This window comes from Diceros bicornis, chromosome 14 (assembly GCF_020826845.1).
Source record: "Diceros bicornis minor isolate mBicDic1 chromosome 14, mDicBic1.mat.cur, whole genome shotgun sequence".
Taxonomy (NCBI): domain Eukaryota; kingdom Metazoa; phylum Chordata; class Mammalia; order Perissodactyla; family Rhinocerotidae; genus Diceros; species Diceros bicornis.
In genome coordinates, this window is record NC_080753.1 from 26,189,466 (window position 1) to 26,209,706 (window position 20,241).

At 41.3% G+C, this 20,241-nt stretch overlaps 1 protein-coding gene across 2 annotated transcripts in view; it reads right to left on the minus strand.

Moving 5' to 3' along the window:
• The window catches only part of DNAH8 (dynein axonemal heavy chain 8), a 295,649-nt gene that overhangs the window by 29,977 nt on the left and 245,431 nt on the right, over positions 1-20,241 (minus strand). For both annotated transcript variants that reach the window (XM_058554442.1, XM_058554441.1), the window contains 3 exons: positions 14,762-14,878; positions 12,821-12,922; positions 4,029-4,189 (listed from right to left, as the gene is read on the minus strand). In XM_058554442.1, coding sequence (XP_058410425.1) covers positions 4,029-4,189; positions 12,821-12,922; positions 14,762-14,878 — 380 coding nt within the window. The remainder of the gene's footprint in view (positions 1-4,028; positions 4,190-12,820; positions 12,923-14,761; positions 14,879-20,241) is intronic.

Sequence of the window (20,241 nt, forward strand, 5' to 3'; positions counted from 1 at the left end):
ACTCAAAATAAAAGAAAGTAAACTAAAACTATGCTGAGATGCCATGTCTCACCTATCATATTGGTGGAAATTCAAAAGCTTCACCAACACTTCTGTTGATGAGACTGTGGAGAAATGGCACTCTCATATTACTGGTGAGAGTGCAAAATAGCACAGCTCTGTGTAAGGGAATTTAGCAGTATTCACTAATCCTTGATCTGGCAATCCCGCCCATAGCAATTTACCCTGAAAATACATCTCCAATAATATGAGAAACCATAAGAATAAGATTATTAATTGAGGAATTATTTGAGATAGCAAAATATTGGAAACAACCTAAATACCTATCCAAAGGAAAATGGATGAATAAACCATGATACATACAAACGATGAAGTAGCATGCAGCTGGAAAAAATAAGGAAGAGATCTATGGACTGATACAGGGTGAAGGATACATTGTTAAGTGAAAAGGGCAAGACACAAAATAAAATATATATTATGGCAACTTTGTAGAAGAAAGAAATAGTAATAAGAATATATATGCATGTATGTTTATGTATGCATGTATATTTGAGCAAAAAGAAACACAGAGAAGATAAACCAGAAACAAATGCATTTGATTGCCCATCAAGGAAAGGGAAATGGGTTGGAGGCTAGGAACATCAGGGTGTGAGATTAAGAACATCTATTAACCAGTAGTGACTTTCAAACCATGTTCATGTTTCACATATTTAAAACAATCAACAAAGATGGAAAAAACCTTAAAATGTAATGCAAATAGAAATAAATGTACCCATATATCAACCGATAGCATAACCACACAGAAAAAACAATCTGAGTGACTTCTGCACACAGTACTCGGCACACCCTCAGTGGGATATATTCTAAGGACAAAAAGAACTGCAAAGAAATGTTGATCTCCACTCAGTACGTTTGTTGTTGGTGGTGGTATTGGTGTAGTCAGGCGGAGCAAATGAGTAAATACATTGGAGTTGCTGGGAACCAGAGTTCTCACTCTGGGAGAAAGGAGATATCAGTGTGGAATGAAGGAAGGCAACAAAGAGCCCCGAGATATACAACTGGAACTGGAGTTATTAGTATTAGCTCACGATGTTTTAAAAATACATATTTTCTAGCTCTGACCACTGAGAGGGCCTGCAAGTGTACACACACACACAGAAATAGACGTGGTTATACAGAGATGTATAAATATACAGAGATATAAATATAGAAAGAGGAAAAGCAAAAGGAACAAAATGTTCACGACTGGTGAACCTAGGCGAAGGGTACATGGTGTTCACTGTACGGCAGCTTTTCCGAGGGTTTGTAATAGTTCAAAATGAGAAGTCAAGGGAAAAAAATAAAGAATTCGTCTCTATCCTTGCCTCCATCCTGATGACATTTCAGTTGCTCTTCTCTGGGATTTTTCTAGCTCTGGCTTGTCTTGCTTGAGAGCTGGTGACCAAAACTGCATACAGTAATCCAGGCACAGGAACGCTGTCCCTGTACGCCAGGGTGAGATGCTTTCAGCTTTGTTTCCTATGCTCGTCGGTAGGATTCTGTAGCACCCGACAGGATCAGGTTCTCTAGGAACCAGCCATCATGACTCCTCGGGCCCTTGCCAAGGATGGGATCAAAGTCCAGAGCCCTCATATGTGAACCACTTCAACTGCAAATTTGTAAGTGCGTTACGACTTATTGGCCGTTTTTCTCCCCAGTCACCCGAACTCATGAGACCTTTCTATAGACTATCCCCCATTGATTTAGGTTCTTCACAACCTAGAAGAATTTAGTATCGCTGACTCATTCAACAGATATTCCCTGAGCACCAGGCACTGTTTAGCACGACGGGTACAGCAGTGAAAATAGAGAAAAGTTTCAGACCTACGTTTAATGACGGTAGATAGACAATAGCAAATAAATGAATAAATACAGAGTATGTCGGTTGGTGTACAATCTATAGATAAAAGCAGGCAAGGAGGACAGACTCTGGGGTGGGGGTTGGGGAGAAGCTTACAATTTTTAAATAAGGCAGCCAGGGAAGGCGTCACTGAAAAGGTGACATTTAAGCAAAGACCGGAAAAGGTGAAAAGGTGAGCCACAATGATATCTGGGGGGAAGGACGTTCCAGGAAGTGCAAGTATCCTGTGGTGGGAGCCATCTGGCCGGTCTGAGGAACAGGAAGCTGGCGGGAGCTGGAGCTGAGGGGGCGAGAGTGAGGCAGAGGGCAGAAGGAGACCAGGCCAAGCTGGGGGGGCAGGGCAGATGGTAGGTCACCTGAAGGTCACGTTCAGCCTTTGACCTTGACTTGGAGTGAGACAGGAGTCTTAAGAGGGTTTTCTTAAGCAGAAGAGTGATGTGGTCTGGCCAACGTTTTTCTTTTCTTCTCTTTTTGTGAGGAAGCTCAGCCCTGAGCTAACATCTGTTGCCAATCCTCCTCTTTTTGCTGAGGAAGACTGGCCCTGGGCTAACATCTGTGCCCATCCTCCTCCACTTTATATGGGCCGCCGCCACAGCATGGTCGGAGAAGCGGTGCGACGGTGTGCGCCCAGGATCCGAACCCGGGTGCGACGGTGTGCGCCCAGGATCCGAACCCGGGTCGCCAGCAGCAGAGCGCACGCACTTAACTGCTACGCCATGGGGCCGGCCCCTGGCCGACGTTTTTAAAGTCTCAGCTAAAGGAAAACTCTTTCTCTGTTTTCTCTTTCAGATAACGTTGAAGCTGATTCTCAAACGGATCTCTAGGGAATGCTTTTTATTTCTTCACTTCTTTCCTGTCTCTGGCTAACTTATGACAGCCTCTTCCACTAACAGCTAGAGCTGCTACCACAGAGCCATCGCAGTTCCGTCCCGGGTCTGAAAGGAGTGTTAGTCATTCGGGAGTCTTTGAAGACAAAGAGCAGCATGGGAGAGATTAGAGGGTACAGAGAAGTTAGAATCAACGTGGGTGACAAAGAGGCCAGGAGGCCAAGCCTCATGCAAGGGGTGAGGTGCGTGTTCGGCAGGGGGAGAGACCATGCAATGGGAGCAAACTGGGACCCCGGGGAAGCCTGGCAGGGGCAGAGAACCAGAAGGAGAAAAACGTTCATGCCCCATCGCAGAGTTGTTAAAACAGCAGCAGCAGGTGAGTGACAGGAGAGAGGCACCCCACACTCCTCAGTCCTTCCGCTTAGAACCTGCCAGAGGAGGCTTGGTTTCTTCCATTTCCTAAAACCGCTCTCCTGGACATAACCTTTGTGGTCTCTCATCGATGGGCCAAAGGCAATGACCATCCAGAGGAGAATCTCAGCTGGGGCTTCCTGGAGCACTCTCTGTGGAGCTGGGTGGTCTTCTTTTCAGGAAGGGATCTCTAGAGACATGTGGGGTGAGACCTCATCCAAAGGATGGGTCTAAGAAGTGGCTTGGGACGTGGACACACTTCTTATCTCTTCACTCATTGCCTCCTGCCTCAGAGACTGGAGCAGGGACCTCACACTGACCTGAGACCTCCAGCCATTCCTCCTGGGCTCTGCATCTGCATCCTGTGCTCCCGTGCTCGTTGCACTGTGCCCACTGTCGGCAGTTAGTGACAGAAGGATGGAGGTGAGCAAGTAAGGGGAGAGGACCATAAAAGAGAGGATCAAGCAGAAACACAATTCTTCCTCCTCCTCTCTCTACTCTCCCAGCCCTTTTAGATTCTGTTTATGACCATTATTTTTCATGGATTTTTTGAGGTCAGAGGCAAGGAGCTGGGAGACCACTGTCCTATCAGAGGAGAGCATCAATATTAACAATACCAATTGATTTTACGACATGACAGAGGAGAAATAGTCGATGCATAAATTAGAGCTTTAACGTTGTCATAAACTCTGGAGCATCAGGATTCAGTGAGGGGAGGGTAGGCCAAGTGATGACAAAGTTGTAATTAGAAGACAGGAAGTGATACTATTTTTCACAGTAAAATAAAAACAAGAGAGAGGAGAGAGATTAACAGAGAAAATAAAATGCACAGTCTTTGCCAGGCTGAGTCACAAATGATCCCTTCAAATTAAAAAACGCCAAGAACTTACGTGATATCGGCATTAGGGTGAAGCCCAAAGACTTCAGGGTTATCCAGGGATGGCAATGACTGGATGTATTCAAAATACTGGTCCAAAGTTTTGCACAAGGGGATTTTATATCCAGTATAAAAACAGAACGACGGTTCAAACATCTTCTCACTGAACCAGACCTATATGGGAAAGTAGAGAAAATAAAATTGATGAACATCAAAATGAAAACTGCCACTATCAAGGAGGAAAGGTTGCCTTATTTCCATTTTAATAGTTTTTTATATTGAGTTTTGAAAGTACCCTAACAAAACCACTGATAGAATAATCAGCACATATATGAAGTAAAGAGAGAGGCCACAAAACAAAAACAATGAACCTTGGGCCTCTGTTAAATACCAAAGAAGAATCTTGCTAAGAGTGAAGAGGAGAGAGCCGGCCTTGCAAGCCCACTCTCTGCTCAATCCCACTTTGAAGAGGAGTGGGAACACACTGCAGAGGAGATGAGGCAATAAACACCCACACGAGAGAATATCTGGGCATTTCCATTGCCTCCCTTCTCCCGGAAATGGGCTCATGCCCAGGGGCTACGCTAGTGCCTGGTGTGGCTCACAGCACAGCACAAGGCCAGGAAAACTGACAAACGTCTCCCCACCCACCCTGAGCTGGGAGCTCCCTCCATTAATTAAGTTATGTCCTGGCCACAATAAGAAAATGTCTTATTGTCCAACTGTCTTATTGTTCGCCTTAAGGACATCATTTTCTCATTCCTTATGAATTGATTACCTGTAATGTAACAGTGAGAGAACAAATATATACTTTGTGTGAATAGACTTAATCTGAAGAGGAAAAAAAATAATGCTGAATGCCTCTGAGCCAGATTTGAGGCAATGACTTCAGTGCCTAACAGAGTGACTTTCTCAGTAGGGAGGGAAATAGTGGAAGACAGGAGGAGCAGAAAAGAAGGCAGGATGTCTGAATCACTTGGAGGACTGGATGTGAAAAGAGATGGGGACTGTGCCCTACTTTGGTTGGTCACGCTTTCTCTAGTATCTTCCCTCCTTATCCTTCTTCCAGCTCTTTTTAGGTCCAGTGATTGCTCTGAAATACCCTGTGCACCAGTTCTCTCTTTTGCTTTACTTGCCACAGTTCTATCCTATTCAATTTCTGTGTACAAGGCTCAGAATGGGAACAGAATGCAAAGATGAGATACACACAGTCCTTTCCTTTAAGGAGCTTGTGACCAATAGAGGGATAAGCCAATTACATAATAACCACAATACAAAGTGCACTAAGGTAAGAGCCAGAGGAAATAAAAATAAGCAAAGTACTAAGGAGGCTTAAAGCAGGAAGAAAGAATAGCCAGATGGATAACAGGTAAGGCTTTATCTATGAGGCGATTTTGGAGATAAACCTTGAAGGAGAGGATTTTGAAAGGGGAACCATGACTGGGGAGACCATACAAGCAAAGGCATAGAATAAGTGATGCAAAAATGTGAGGCAGGTTGGGGAACTGACGAAATCTAGGGTAAATACAGTGTAGTGGTAAGAGACAGCACAAGAAAAGTGAAGTGACTATGGATGTCAGGGTCAGGACTAGTACGTAATTTAAGAAAATGAGGATCCATTGAAAGTTAAAGAGAACAGGGCTGTGATCATGGTCATTATTTAGAAAGATCAGGTTTTTAGTGATGTGGATGACTAGGGAGGTGAAGGCCATGGAGTCTTCAGCACACAGACAACAAATGACCACACTGAGTTCTCTGCTGCCAGATGACATGTGTCTATAAAAGTAAAATGAAGTTCCTTCTTGTTTTTCCATTACTTTATTTATATGCACACAAATAGCTGGATTCACAAACATAGCTGAGTTTCACCAACTTTGGAAGACACTTTGGCGTATAATAGTTAAAATACAGAATATGAAGTCTACATGAAATTACTTTGGGAGATGGTACCTTACAGAGATAAGAAGGTACCTTACAAAGAGAAGCAGTCATCTTCCAAGGACAATACATAAGGTTCTACAGTTGTTGGTTTTAGGGGAGACACACCATAAGTTGCTGAGCACAGAGAAAATAGAGATTCAAAGATAAGCCCCAATTGAAAGTCATAGGGACAGAGGATCCAATTTGAAGGCATTGATATACAACTGAACCGATTCTCACTAGGGCAGCTCTGGATACCATGGTCAGGGCAGAGTGGCAGCAAAGAGGTTAGGTCAGCTGATTAGAGGGTAAGACTGAGGCTGAGACTGAGATAAGACAAGGGGAAGGCAGGATGTGGATTCCATGGTGCTTGTCTGCAGCCTTCTTCAAGAGGGTTTCTGCTGCCAGGTTCATGTGGTGACCTCGTGTCCTTAGAGCTAGAGACTCAAACTCACCTCTCTGGGTATTGAGTGGTCATCTGGAACAGGTCCAAGCTAGACAGAGGAATGAGTGAGGGGAAGGACCGGTGAGACAGGAGGTGGGTAAGAGTGGAGGATGCACTGCAGATTCAGAGGGAATAAGGGGGTGGGGCTGCCCCAGGGCGGGAGTTGGAGCCACTGAAGGTGGAACAATACTAGGGAAAGTCCTAAGAGAGACAGAGAACAGGTCTGAGGGAGCTGCTCAGGGGGAAAAGAATGGAAAAATAATAGGAGGACGTTTTCATTTAGGGCAGTAATTGCTGAGAACAGAGTTCAGAGAAGCCAGAATCAGTGAAATAAGGGAGAAACACAACCCAGGTGGGGAGGGATCTGCTGTTCCTCAGGAGCAGCCAGTGAACCGGGACCTGGATAAGGAGCTCTGGGCTTCTAGAGCAGAAGGTCTGCATGACTGACACTATGGTCCCAGGTGAGCTTCCCCCAGGCCAGGCTCAGGCCCAGAGGATGGGAAATTCTAGGCTTCTGAATGGGGGGATCGGGGTCAGCTGACTAGTCTTCTATTGCCCTGAATTCTGGAATACAGAGAAGTAGAAGAGGAGGAAAGACAGGTTAGGAAAGAGCGAGGCTACACCCAGGCTGAGATTTTGCAGAGGGAGCAGTCTGAGCGACGCACGCTTCTTCCTCTCCCTCCCTTTGCCCGGGCTCAGCCACCTACCTCGAGGTGACCATTAACCACAAGCAGCTTTCAACTGTGACCTAGAGAGCCGGCTCTGATTCTGACACGGAGAGCAAAGAGGTCTCTTAGAAGCCCCTTCACTTTGCCAGCAAACCGCAGTGTTCCTACACCTTTGGGTAAGGCAGTTTCAATAAAACAGACAAACTGATGAAGAGGGTTGGCTAATTAGGACTTTTCTTGAACTCTACTTTTTAGAAAAACAGTCAAAGCATCTTTTTTTGAAAGCTGATATAAAGTGTTGTTAAAAAAATAAAAAAGTATACCTAATTTTGAAGTTGTACTCTGGGGGTCAGGAAAAATTCAATCCAATCTACTCTGTCTTAGACAACAATATAACCCTGAGCACATAAAACTCTCAATCTGCTGAGATTAAATTATGTTTATCATCATCAACGAACAGGTATTGAGTGCATCCTAGGTGCTAGAGAGAAGGAACACAGAGACCTGGAAGACTTGTTTCTATTTCAATGGGTTTACAATCTAGCGGAGGAGGCAGAACACACGTATTAGGATCACATATTCCCTCTCCCACTCTCCAAGGCAGCTATTCTTTTCCCTTCAAATGTCCCAAACTTGTTCTCCTCTCCCCTTAGCTGAAGACCTGCATCCCCTCAGCTGATGATGCTTCTTTTTATTCCACTCTGAACACAGACACAGTCAGAAGAAAACAACCTCATCTTCCCCCATCAAACCTACCAGTCCCTGCCGCCATACCCATGTCCTTCCCCATCATAAGGAACGTGCTGCTCTCCTTCTACCAGGAGGGGAAGAGGGCAATATAAGGATGGTGTGCAAAACAACTGGTACACATATTGGTAAATCTAAATCAGCACTGGTTGTAAAAATCAACATAATGAATGATAAGGGTGGGGATAAAAATGAGGTGGAACCAAAATGTTCCACAACAGTAATACCGAAGATGCAGCTCAGAAGGGATCAGAGTTAGAGCCCATAAAGTATGGCTAGATCTTAACTGAAGTAATCATGTTAGAAAATGTAAGGACTAGAAATGGAATATATAACTCTCAAACCAGTAGAGAAAAATAAAAACACATTTTTAAAAAAGCAGAAAAGAAGGGGGAAAAGGCCAAAAAAAAGCATGGTTAATGAAAACCACAAAATAAGATGATGGATATAAGTCAAAACATAGCAGTAATCACAACAGTAAAATGATTAATTTGCCTGTTAAAATACAAAGACTCTCAGATTGGAGATTAAAAACTCCAGCTGTTTGTTATTTATAAGAGATACATTTAAAACATAATGACACAGAAAAGCTGAAATAAAAGGAACAGAAAAAGATACGCCAGGTATACTAAAATTAAGATTTCTAATCATTAAAAGATTAATGAGAGTGAAAAGGGAAGACTCGGAGTGGGAAAAGGTATTTGCAACCACATAATCAACAAAGAACTTGTATCCAGAATATGCAAAAAGCTTCTATAAATCAATTTTTTGAAAGGACAGACTACTCAAGAGAAACAGAGGCAAGAATGTACAAGGAAGTCACAGAGGTGAAAATAAAAATAGCCAATAAACAAGTGAGGGTGCTCAACTCCATTAGTATGCAGAGAAATAAAAATTAAAACCAAAGTGAAGTACCATTATAAACTCACCAGAACAGCTAACATTAAAGAAACTCATCATGCCCAATGTTAGCGAGGATGTGGTGAAACGGGGTATCTCATTCTTTTGCTGGATGTATAAATTGGAACAACCACTTTGGAAACCAGGTTGATGTGATCAATTAAAATGGAAAATATACAAACTCTATTACATAGCAATTCCATTCCTAATACAAAAACATATCCATGTGCACCAAGAAATCTGTGCAATAATGGTCTCAGCAGCATCATTTATAATAGCTCCAAATGGAATTGATCCTAATTTCCACCAACACAATACAATGGAATACTAGACAGTAATGAAAATGAGTAAACTACTGCTACATGCTGCAACATGGAAGAATCTCAAAGTGTCACATTGAGAAAAAGAAGCCAGATACAAAAGAAAACATACTCTATGATCCCATTTATATAAAGTTCTAAAACAGGCAAAATTAAATTACATTATTAAGGAGTGCATACTTAGCTGGTAAAAGTATAGTGAGAAAGAAATGGTTCCTATAAGCCAGAATTGTGGTAACATTGAGGGAATGAGAAGTTGTGATGGAGAAGGGGCATGCATGAGTCTTTGGGGGTGCTGGAAATGTTCTACATCTGTTTGAAGAAATTTATTAAGCTGTATCTTCATGTTTTACACATTTTTCTGCACTGTGCTATATTTCATATTTTTTGTGTGTGTGCGTGAGGAAGATCAGCCCTGAGCTAACATCCATGCTAATCCTCCTCTTTTTTTTTGCTGAGGAAGACCGGCTCCGAGCTAACATCTATTGCCTCCTCCTTTTTTTTTCCCCCCAAAGCCCCAGTAGATAGTTGTATGTCATAGTTGCACATCCTTCTAGCTGCTGTATGTGGGATGTGGCCTCAGCATGGCTGGAGAAGTGGTGTGTCGGTGTGCACCCGGGATCCAAACCCGGGCCGCCAGTAGCAGAGCGCACGTACTTAACCACTAAGCCAAGGGGTCGGCCCGATATTTCATATTTTTTAAAAGTAGGTTAAAATTTTTTAAAATTTTTATCAGGCAAATACCAAGTAAAGGCCAATTCCCTTTCCTCATCTTCCTTGACCTCTCTCATGTATCTTCTTTCTTGATACATTAAAGTACTCAGGACTTGGTCCTTAGCTTTTTTTTTCCCTTTTCTTTCTCTACACTTTCTTCTTGGACGATGATCTCATCTAATGTCTTGACTTTAAATGTCATCTATATGCTGACAAATTCCAAATCTTTCTCTAGCCCTGAGCTCTCTCCTGAGCTCCGGATCTGTACATCCAACTGCCTTGTTTACCTTCATTCATTCTCTCATTCAACAAATATTTACTGAGCACCTACTATGTGCTAGGTTCTGTTCCAGGTGCTGGGAATTTGGCAGTGATGTAATCAGGCAAAGTCCCCACCCATATGGAACTTACAGTCTTAGACAACTCCATTTGAGTGTCTAGTAGGCATCTCAAAAGTTACATGATCAAAACAGAACTAATTTCCACTCCCAGCCAATAAAACTCCTTCCTTCTGTAGCCCTTCTCCTTCTCTGTAAACAGTCCCATTCCCTATCCAGCTGCTTAGGTCAAAACTAGGAGTGATCCTTCACTCCCTTGTCTCACCATCAGCATTCTGCTGGGAGTATCTGTACAATATATCCAAAATCTAACCACTTCTCACAGTCACCAGTGCTCAAACTCCAATTTTAGGTACTTTTACAATTATTCTAACACAAAGTATACTTACTAAGACATCTTTTTTTCTCCTTTGAACCTGAGATATAGAAGTGAGTTTATCATATTCCTTTATTACTCTCATGAGTCTAGGCCCCTTTTATTTTAGTTTCTCCCCATGCAGCCCTGGTATCCACTCCAAGTCTCCTTCCCTCTGAGGGCATCCATTTAAATGTACTTGATATATGTCCTTGTGAAATGTACATGTATCACTTGATAGATCTCATTTTATTTTATTTTATTTTTATTTTTTTGTGTGTGAGGAAGATCAGCCCTGAGCTAACATCTGCCAATGCTCCTCTTTTTTTGCTGAGGAAGACTGGCCCTGAGCTAACCTCCATGGCCATCTTCCTCTACTTTGTATGGGACGCCGCCACAGCACGGCTTGCCAAGCGGTGCATCGGTGCACGCCCGGGATCCGAACCAGTGAACCCTGGGCCGCTGCAGCAGAGCATGCGCACTTTACCGCTTGCGCCATCTGGCCGGCCCCTCATTTTATCTTTTTTAAGCTCTGCCCTCAACACTTAGTTTTTAAGATCTATGCATGATATCATATGGATCATTTCTTCCAAGTGCTGCATTGTATTCCATGATAGGAGTCTACAACATTTAACTCATCTGTTTCCCCATGACAGGCCCCTAGGTTGCCTTCAACTTTCCACTACCGCAAACAATGCTATCAATAGTATCTTTGCACATGTCCATAAACCTGTCTGAGAATTTCTCTGGAAAATATACTTAGGAGTGGGATTCTGGTTCAGAGAGTAGTCATATCACACACTTGATAGGACTAAGTGCCTCCAGATTGTACCCTGGAAAGGTGAGCAATATTCCATCATGCTCATCCACTACTTCTCATCTATTCTCTTAGGATTCTTGGGGATTTGTAGTGGATGCTGTGATACACCACCAGATCCTTCTTCAGGACCCAGGCACTTGCTCCCCCAGAGTATGGGCTACTGAGATCTCACAGCATTGTCCCTTCCCAGGAATCGCCCTGACAGAAGGGAGCCGCTTCAACCAAGGTCATGTCCTAGTGGTAGTGGGGAGCCGCAAACAGATCTCCATCTCAGAGTCTGTTTCCAGAGAACTCAACCTACGATGATCGCCTTCAGCTCCACACATAATATTGCCATGAACATTTTTATACATATCCATTTGTGGACTTTTTTTTTTGGTGAGGAAGATTGGCCCCTGAACTAACATCTGTGCCAATCTTCCTCTATTTTCTATGTGGGATGCTGCCACAGCATGGCTTGATGGGCAGTGTGTAGGTCCGCGCCCAGAATCCAAACCTGCGAACCCGGGGTCGCTGAAGGGGAGCACGCGAACTTAAGCACTATGCCACTGCGCCAGCCCCCGTTTGTGGACTTTTTCTAGAAATGTTCTGAGACGTATCTACCCAGGATACTTAACATTAGTAATTTTTGCCCAACGGCATTCCAGGAGGCCTGTACTGGCTTAACCTCCAGCAGCAGGGCACCTTCCTCCATACGTCCTTACCCACGCTTATCATTGTCCACCTTTCTCCACACATGGCTTCAAGAAAAACTTGCAAAAAAATAAATAAGAGTTGAAAGAAAAATCAGTTTTCTGGTCAACCTCCAGTTTACCAAAATACCTCCCGAAGCTTATGCTTTGTCATTGAAGTTTTAATTTTGTTAAGGGAAAAAAATCATTGAAACAGAGAATTACCCATATAGATCCTACTATAAAGAATTCAAATAACCATAAAATACTCACATATCTGGTTTTTGTCCCACTTAGGTAATGTTTATTGCTTCTTTAACATGTAAAAACTTTAGGAAGAGTTTGAGTCTGATAGATGCAGTTATACTATTCATCCTTGATGTAAAAGCCACAATTGCTAAGGAACAAGTTTCTCTAGAAAATGTTTACCAAGTGATATACATGGATTTTACTAAGCTCAGAGAGAAAAAAAAATGAACACTTCATCAATTTCTAATTGTCCTAATGGAAGAGAAGAAAAAACTCAAATTATGGTTAATTCTCCAATCACAATATTTGAAATTGCCATGAGACTTGAACTCAGAGGAAGAGGCAGAGAAATTATGTCCAGTGTTTTCATGGAGGAGGAGGGGAGAGACCCTGGATATGAGCAGCACATCTATACAAGAGAAGATTCATAAACCACTGAGAGTTGACCACTATTCTGCTCTGGACCACAGTAAATTGCTAGTTTGTTTCTTGTTTTTGTTTTTGTTTTGTTTTGTTGGTTGATTCTTTTTAGCAGCTCTGCTCTATACTTCTTTTTCCCCTTAAGTTTGGCTTACCTATTACCAACAAAAAATATTCTTATTTAAAAGGAAAATGCAATGAAATGAAAAAACGTGCTTTTTTTCCTAAATTGACTTACTCTTGCAAAGCAATTAAGTAGTCGTTTATCAAAGTCATCTGTCACTCTGCCGCCATATTGTACTTCTCCAATCATGTACCGAACCGTACTCCATGATACACCCTTTACGAAAAATAAAAAAAAGATGATTCATTGTCAATCCAAATGAATAATTCTAAACATTTCAGGTCTTTCCCTAGAGGAAAGGTCTGGAACAGGAAGCACTGACTAGATTACATTTAAAATAACTCATTATCTTATATTAATAACTCTTTTGCTATTACATGACTGGAACTGCTATGGTTTGTTCACCAAAGAAAAATCTACAATACTAAACATTGGTGGATGTGTTGCTCACTGATTACTTAAAATAGGGAAAAAAACAACTATTTTTCACTCTGCAAATGTAATTACCTATAATACTCATTATAGTAAGGCCAAGCTGTTAGAGGAGAAAAAAGTCATGTTTAGTGAAGAAAGGAGAAAAATCAAGTAATCAACACTTTAAAATGCTTTCTTAGTAATGTATTTTCTGAATAGGTATGAGAACAACTAGAAAATTATTCATTCATGAGATTTTTCTACAATGCAATTCTTTGCTGTCTCATTCTGTGAGCTGTAACTACATCAAAGTATTTATTAATTTCCATAGCAATCTTATACTAGCAGTACATTTCAAATATTAATAGTTTTTTATTTTAAAAAAAAAAACCTTTCAATATATTTGGGACAGAAGTAAGGATGCTTGATTTTTATTTACTTTCTCTTGGTTAAAATTTTATTTTTCAGCTTCGTTGCCTTTCAAAACAACTATTTCAAGGTAACTGTTATTTGTACATAGCAAAATGATAAATAATCACAGAATATTAGCCCATGTGATCTAATTTTTCATCAAAATGTCATACTCAACTTAATATCCCTTTGTAATTTCAAGGAAAAATGATGGTTTGATGCTAGATTCCCCACCTGCCCAGATAAAAATTCATCCTGGCTCATCCTCACCATACTGATACTGCAGCATCTATAATTGTCTTCAAGATCGACTATGAGGAGGAAGAGAGGGAGAGACAGTAGGAAACTGGTATATATATCGAGCCCTTATATTATGCACACAGACTGTGCTTTCACAAATGCTAACTCATTTATTCCTCACAAAAACCATGGCCTTTTTATAGATGAAGAAACAGGCTCTGAGAGGCTCCTAAACTTGTTCAAGTTCATAGAAGAAACAGATTTCCAACCCTTTATTACACATGTGTGAAAGGCCAACTGGGTTTGCGTTCTTCGCTCTGTGACCTTGAGGAAGTTCCTTATTCTCTCTTGTCTGTTACCTCATCCATAAAATGGGGATAATAGTAACGCCTTCTGTATCTACCTCATAGAGTTGGGAAAATAAAAATGAGATCCTGCCTACGCGAGCACTTTGAAAACTGTGAAGTGCTATATAACGATCAGTGATCATTATTAGAAATTATTGCTGTTTATAAGCATAAGCTTAAATGTCTGTTAAGATGTGACTTAAGGTGAAAAAGAACTTTCACAGGGGCTGGGAGATAACATTTTCACTTTGAAGAAGTATGAAAGAAGAGAAGTTTGATTTAAGGTATACATTCTCTTGAAGTGCACTGTGGCACTTAGGTGTGATATGAAGATGGCTGTGGTGTTTCTCAACACACTGAGTTTCTTCATTAGTGGTTTGCCTCTGTTGTGTACGTACACAGGAGAGAGACGGGTTGGGGGTTTCTCACAAGTGTGAGATAGAGAGTCCGAATGCACTCCTACAGGCAGTAGGGCTGTGAGAGAAATGGCTGGACCAGTGGACAGCTGAATGGAATGAGCAGTCCCTTTTGGGGAGATGGGGGGACCTCAGCAGGTTCACTGTATATCACAGACTGAAAATGTCTATAGAACCTTGGCTTAAGGACAGCAATACAAAAAGAAAAAAGAAACAATTTCACTCACTTTTTTAATATCGCATTCATCGAGGTGATTCTGAATAAACTGAACACTGGCTGTAAAGTCAGCAGAGTTGAATTCATAGGGAATATTCCATCCTAAGGGACCAAATTTGCGTCGCTCCTTAAAAACACCAAAGAAAAGTAAGCATTGAGATTTTAAAATTGTATGCAGCTGATTCCTTTTATTATTATTATTATGAAAACATAAAGTACAGTAAAATTAAGGCAGGATATCAAAATAAGTTGATGTCATAGAAGAGCAGTATACGATTTTGGATATATTAACCATTAGAAATATTATTCCAGGGCTCTACAGCCAGGTGGTTTACAAAAACAAATCTCCAAATATTTGCCAAATTGGAGTTCTTGGGTTTTAAAAACAAAAGTCTGGGTCTCGATTGCCAACTCAAAAACTGTGTAGAAGGTGCTCAATCAATACCTGTGGAATGAATTCATTTATTCTAAATTGGACTCTTGAAAGTTTCCAGTGTTAAACGTAAGGGTTTGAATTTTTGTTTTTCAAGTTGAATAATTTCAGCACTCAGGAGCATTTAGACTCCTTGCTCGTTTCACTTTGTAATTTTGCCCTTTCCGATTTTGAAAACTAAACATTTCTATTGTAAAACACGACACGCCTGTCTTAAAACTTTCACGTTGCCTTCATTTGTTCTCTCCCATGAAACAGTGACTGACTGTTTTGAATTGCCAAATCACCCATAAATAATCAAACTGAGCTCAGATCAAATGATTCAACTGCCTTAATATTCCAGAGACCATTTTAAAGGTATGTAAGTGTTAGAACTCATCATTCCAGGCCCTGATCACCTAGCAAACCACAGAGATTAACTCAAGTGTTAACATACCATCAGCTTTCCCTGCCTGAGCACACAATCAGTCTCTAAGGAAGGTCCAATTATTTATTGGGATTAGTTCCTAGGCCTTTGACCCTAGTGCCTGAGGTGAGGAGCTATGTGGAGTGTGGAATCCTGATACACCTACGGGAAGATGTAATTCTACTTCTCCAAACATCATAGAGTGTACTTACCCAAACCTAGATGGTACAGCCTGCTACACACTGAGGCTATATGGAACTAATCTTACTGGACCACTGTCATATATGTGGTCTGTCGTGACCACGATGTTGTTATGTGGTACATGATTGTACTAAATTTCTTTCCTTTTCTGCCTTCCTCAACCCAACATACACACACACACACACACACACACACACACGCTGTTGTTACAAGCCATTCCAATACTTCTTACTGCAGCTCCTCCATGCTTTAGAACCTGAATAATACCACTATATAAAAGGAATCTAAATGAATTTTAACTTGGACAAGTTCATGGACAGGTCAGAGAAGAAATTCAGAAAGCGAGAAGGTTTAATTATCGATTTTTAGGATATGATTTTTAAATATTAGGTATACCATGAAAATTAACTTGCGTCTAGATATTCTGGCCCTGGAAGTTCAGACTGAGGGCAAACAAATAACTCATTAACAATGTAAACTACTACCATTACCTCTAGACCTGTACGTCTTCAGGTTAGGTTTTTAGGTGTTGGACATCTGTATGGTGTGACTCCCACCCTCGCCCCTTAGCTAATGAAATCAAAGGTGGACAACCAGCCCAGGAAGAGCCAACCAGATTCTTTCTCTCAGGAATTTAGACTTAGGGTTAAGAACTGCTCTCCGGACTTATCCTAGTCAGAGCTTAAACTAGGGAGACTTGTAAACACAGAAGCCGTGAAGCACCATCTTCCACCTTGAACAGAGAAAGGGAGAGGGAGCAGAGGTGCCACCTTGACAGGAGGAGAGACATGTGGTGTCGTCCCAGGTGTAAGAGGAGGAGCCTTGGCTCTTAAACCTGTCAGCTTCTCTTGATGGCTTTCTGCTTCCTGGTCTCAGCATTCAGGTTGCCTTGGTTTGTTTTCTAGTTGTTTCATGTTGAAATATCTGGTCCTGTAACTAGATTTTGAGCCTTGACAGGGAAAAACATGTCTCCCATTTTTGTCTCCCCTTTTGCAACTGCACCTTGGGGAAAGGATCCTGGCTGTCTAACAAACATTAATAGATTATTGTCAGACTGAAAGGCACTCTCCCTCTCACCCTTTGTGGGGGTCAATTCAGAAGCTGACACGGGGTTTTGAATTTCTTGAGTGGATCCCAGAAACATCTAGGTGAGCCTCCTCCAGGTTATTCTAGGAGCAAGGGTGGGTTGGGAGGGTATATGGGATATTAACATGAAAATGCATTCAGCTAACCCTTGAGTCTCTGGAATTTCTTCCACTTGCGGGACTTCAAAGAGAAGAATGCTAACCACTTATTAGTGAAATGCAAATGTTTTCCAATTTTTAAAAAAAGAGAATCAACTCTAAAATAGTTTTACCTATGTTGACTTAATTTTTTAATGTTACTGTTCAATTAGACAGGAGGCTGAATGAAGAATAATTCTTTCTTTCCAATTACTGAAGCTACTTAAATTGGCTCTGTAGAAACACTCCCATTTATATGCACTGAGCAATTGCAATGCAGTTGCTCTTTAAAATACGATCTTTGAAAATTGCCCCAATGCTGAGATTTGCTTCATTTTGTTACTTAGTATCAATTTTCATTTAAAGCATTCACTTTTTAGGGTGGTTCACTAAAGTCATCGACTGTTAAGCATATCTTGGGGGGGAAAAAGATAAAACCTTGGTGGATGTCTTTTCCTTCACAAAGGAAGTCATTTCACTTTCTTGCTTTTTTCTTTTTTGTACTCACTAATCTCTCTAAATAACAATAACAAAAAAACCCTGAATTATCACCTTGGATTACTATTAGGAACAACTCAAACCATTGGGACCTAAGAACTCATTTGGAAGCTCAAAAGCAGGAAACTTTGCTAGAATTTGGTATATTTGGAATATTGAATCTCTTTAGTCCAATTAGTATTTTTGAAACTGTGAAATGAGTCCTATGTGATACAATAGAAAATATTAAAATTGGTATATTTTCAAAAAGTTTTAATTTAGTTGAGAAAATAAGACTTAGAAATAAGGAAAGGACAATGTGATAGTGAGCATAATTAACTGTCAAAAGTTAACAGATGATAAGCCTGAAGAAGACATTCAATCAGAGGCTTCTGAGAGGAGCGCAAAACTAAATCTGGTCTTTGAAAATAAGGGAGAAAAACAGACTTCTGAGTGAAGGCCATGAGCAAAGACAGGAATGCAAAGCTCATGATTCATCCAGAAGGAGTTTGCAGGTAAATGGTTCTGATACCAGCTCAAGCCAAGGTTGTCATAAGAGAAGCCATATTGTAGAAAAGAAGCCCTGTTGTAACTTTGCATGACCTCTGACAAACTAATCCAGCTGGATATGCACCCTCCAGGAGATCTAACTGCTCTGTAGATTTTACAACCCCTGCTTGTGCATGTACCTCCCAGCTGCGATAAGATGATAACTTCGTTTTTTGAGTTCCTTAGGAATGTGATGACCCCCAAACAGAGAGTCTATGCTGAGAGCCATCATTAGTGAAAACTGAAAGATCTGGTGTGGCACTCCCAGTCTGTAACACCAGAAGGTCAACACTCCTAACCCCCTCCCCAATAACCCAATGGCCTATACAACTGCTGTAAGATTTTGTGCCCCCTTAAGATGGTTCTTTTGGACATGAATCAGCCATCTTCCCTCTTGCTAGCAAGCTGTAATAAAAAGTCCCTTTTCTCCCACCACCTTGCCTCTTGACTACTGGCATGTCTTGTGGCGAGCAGAAGGCCCCACGTTGGGCAGGAACAGTTCTACCGCAGCAGAGGCAACCTCTGGCGAGTAGCTGGAACCACGTGCTCACGTGATGACTCAGGGACGGAATGTAGATAGATTGGATGTCAGGATAGAGAGCTAAAACCTGATTCAACAGAAGGGAGTTATTATCCATTATTAAGTTGAAAAGTGATAATTTTAGGAGGACTAGTCTACCTCTACCACTTACTGAATTTAATGAATATGATTTTTTCTTCTTATTCCAAAGAATATACAAAACACAGAACTATTAGCGAAACATGGAAAACTTGGAATCCTCCTTAGAACTCTGAAGAAAAGTTGCTCAGTGGAGTCGTCATTTCAATGATGTCAAAGCTATTTCCAATTTTATGGTAGATTCTACCTCAGCCCAATCATCCTACCTCCCACAGCCCAGTGCAGAATCACCTCAGTCACATCTTCAAAACAAGGCTCTCTTTGGAGCACCACATCCTATTTATTTAATAACGGGAGCTAACATAAAATGAAAAATACAATCCACACTAGACAATACAGGGAAAATTTAACAGGTAAAAATAATTAACAGAAATGGCCAGGACCACTGGGAAACACTATAGAGCAAAGCGTAAAAGATCTTTTTAAAAACCTGTATCATATTATTGTAATTATTCTGAAGACATTTAAATCAAGAACTCAATAATCACGCCTCCTCAAAGCAAGAACTTTATATACACTATTAAACTTGAAGAGAGTGTTTCTCAAGGCTCAAACTTGAGAAAGAAAACAAAATGTAGTAGAAGGAAACATTTTTCTGAATAAGGAACTGCTAACAGTGGAATTCCCTGGCTGCTATTGACATGGCCATATTTATTTAATATTTCAATTACTTTTAAAAGCCACGGTAAAATTTCAAAGTTTGCAACTGCCACTGCAGGCCGTGAGAGCTCCTAATCAATGACTTTAGCAAAAAATCTCACAGAGTTGTGTATAAGCTGTTAGAAAAGTGCCAAATGTGGGTCTCAACGTGGGCAAGCTAAGGTGATGGGGAGAAAAATTCCAAACCATGAAAAGGAAGTAAAAATGACTAAAGGCTCCTCCCTTAGGGGCAGTGGCTGCTTGGCAGTTATTCTCAATTCTTGTCGCACATTAAAATCACTTGAGAAGTTTTTAAAAATACTGAGCACCCCACCTCACCATCTCCTCCCAGAGATTCTGGGGCCCAGGCAATGGGTACATTGGTATACTGGGTAATGGTACCTTGACCATTAATAGGAAAAAACCAGAAAACATTATTCTGACCTTCTACAGGAAGTGTTGAGAGGAGACTACAAATGTAATTATTAAGTTTCAAAAGACCAAGACTTTGGAGGAAGATATATTTAAAATTAAAATCCTGAAGGGTGAACGTGGGCTTGTTTTGAAATCCAGCATGGTGTTACACTGGAGTTTCTGGGAAACCGTAGAGAGATAATACTGAGGCCAGAGGGAAGCTTCCCCTGAGAGTCATCTTCAAGAGGATTTGGAAACGTTCTCAAGGAGTCGTGGCCAAATGGAGCCAAGCATACACCAGGGTGCTGAGAATGCAAGACTGCCACGGCGAGGACAGGAGGGCTGGCTGGCAAAGGCACAGACATCACCTGACTGCAGTAAGAGCGCCCACTGCTGCAGTAACTTCCTGACCTGTGTGGATGGTAAGTTCCTGTAGGAGAGAGGAAGGAGGCCAGGGGGAGTTTGGGGC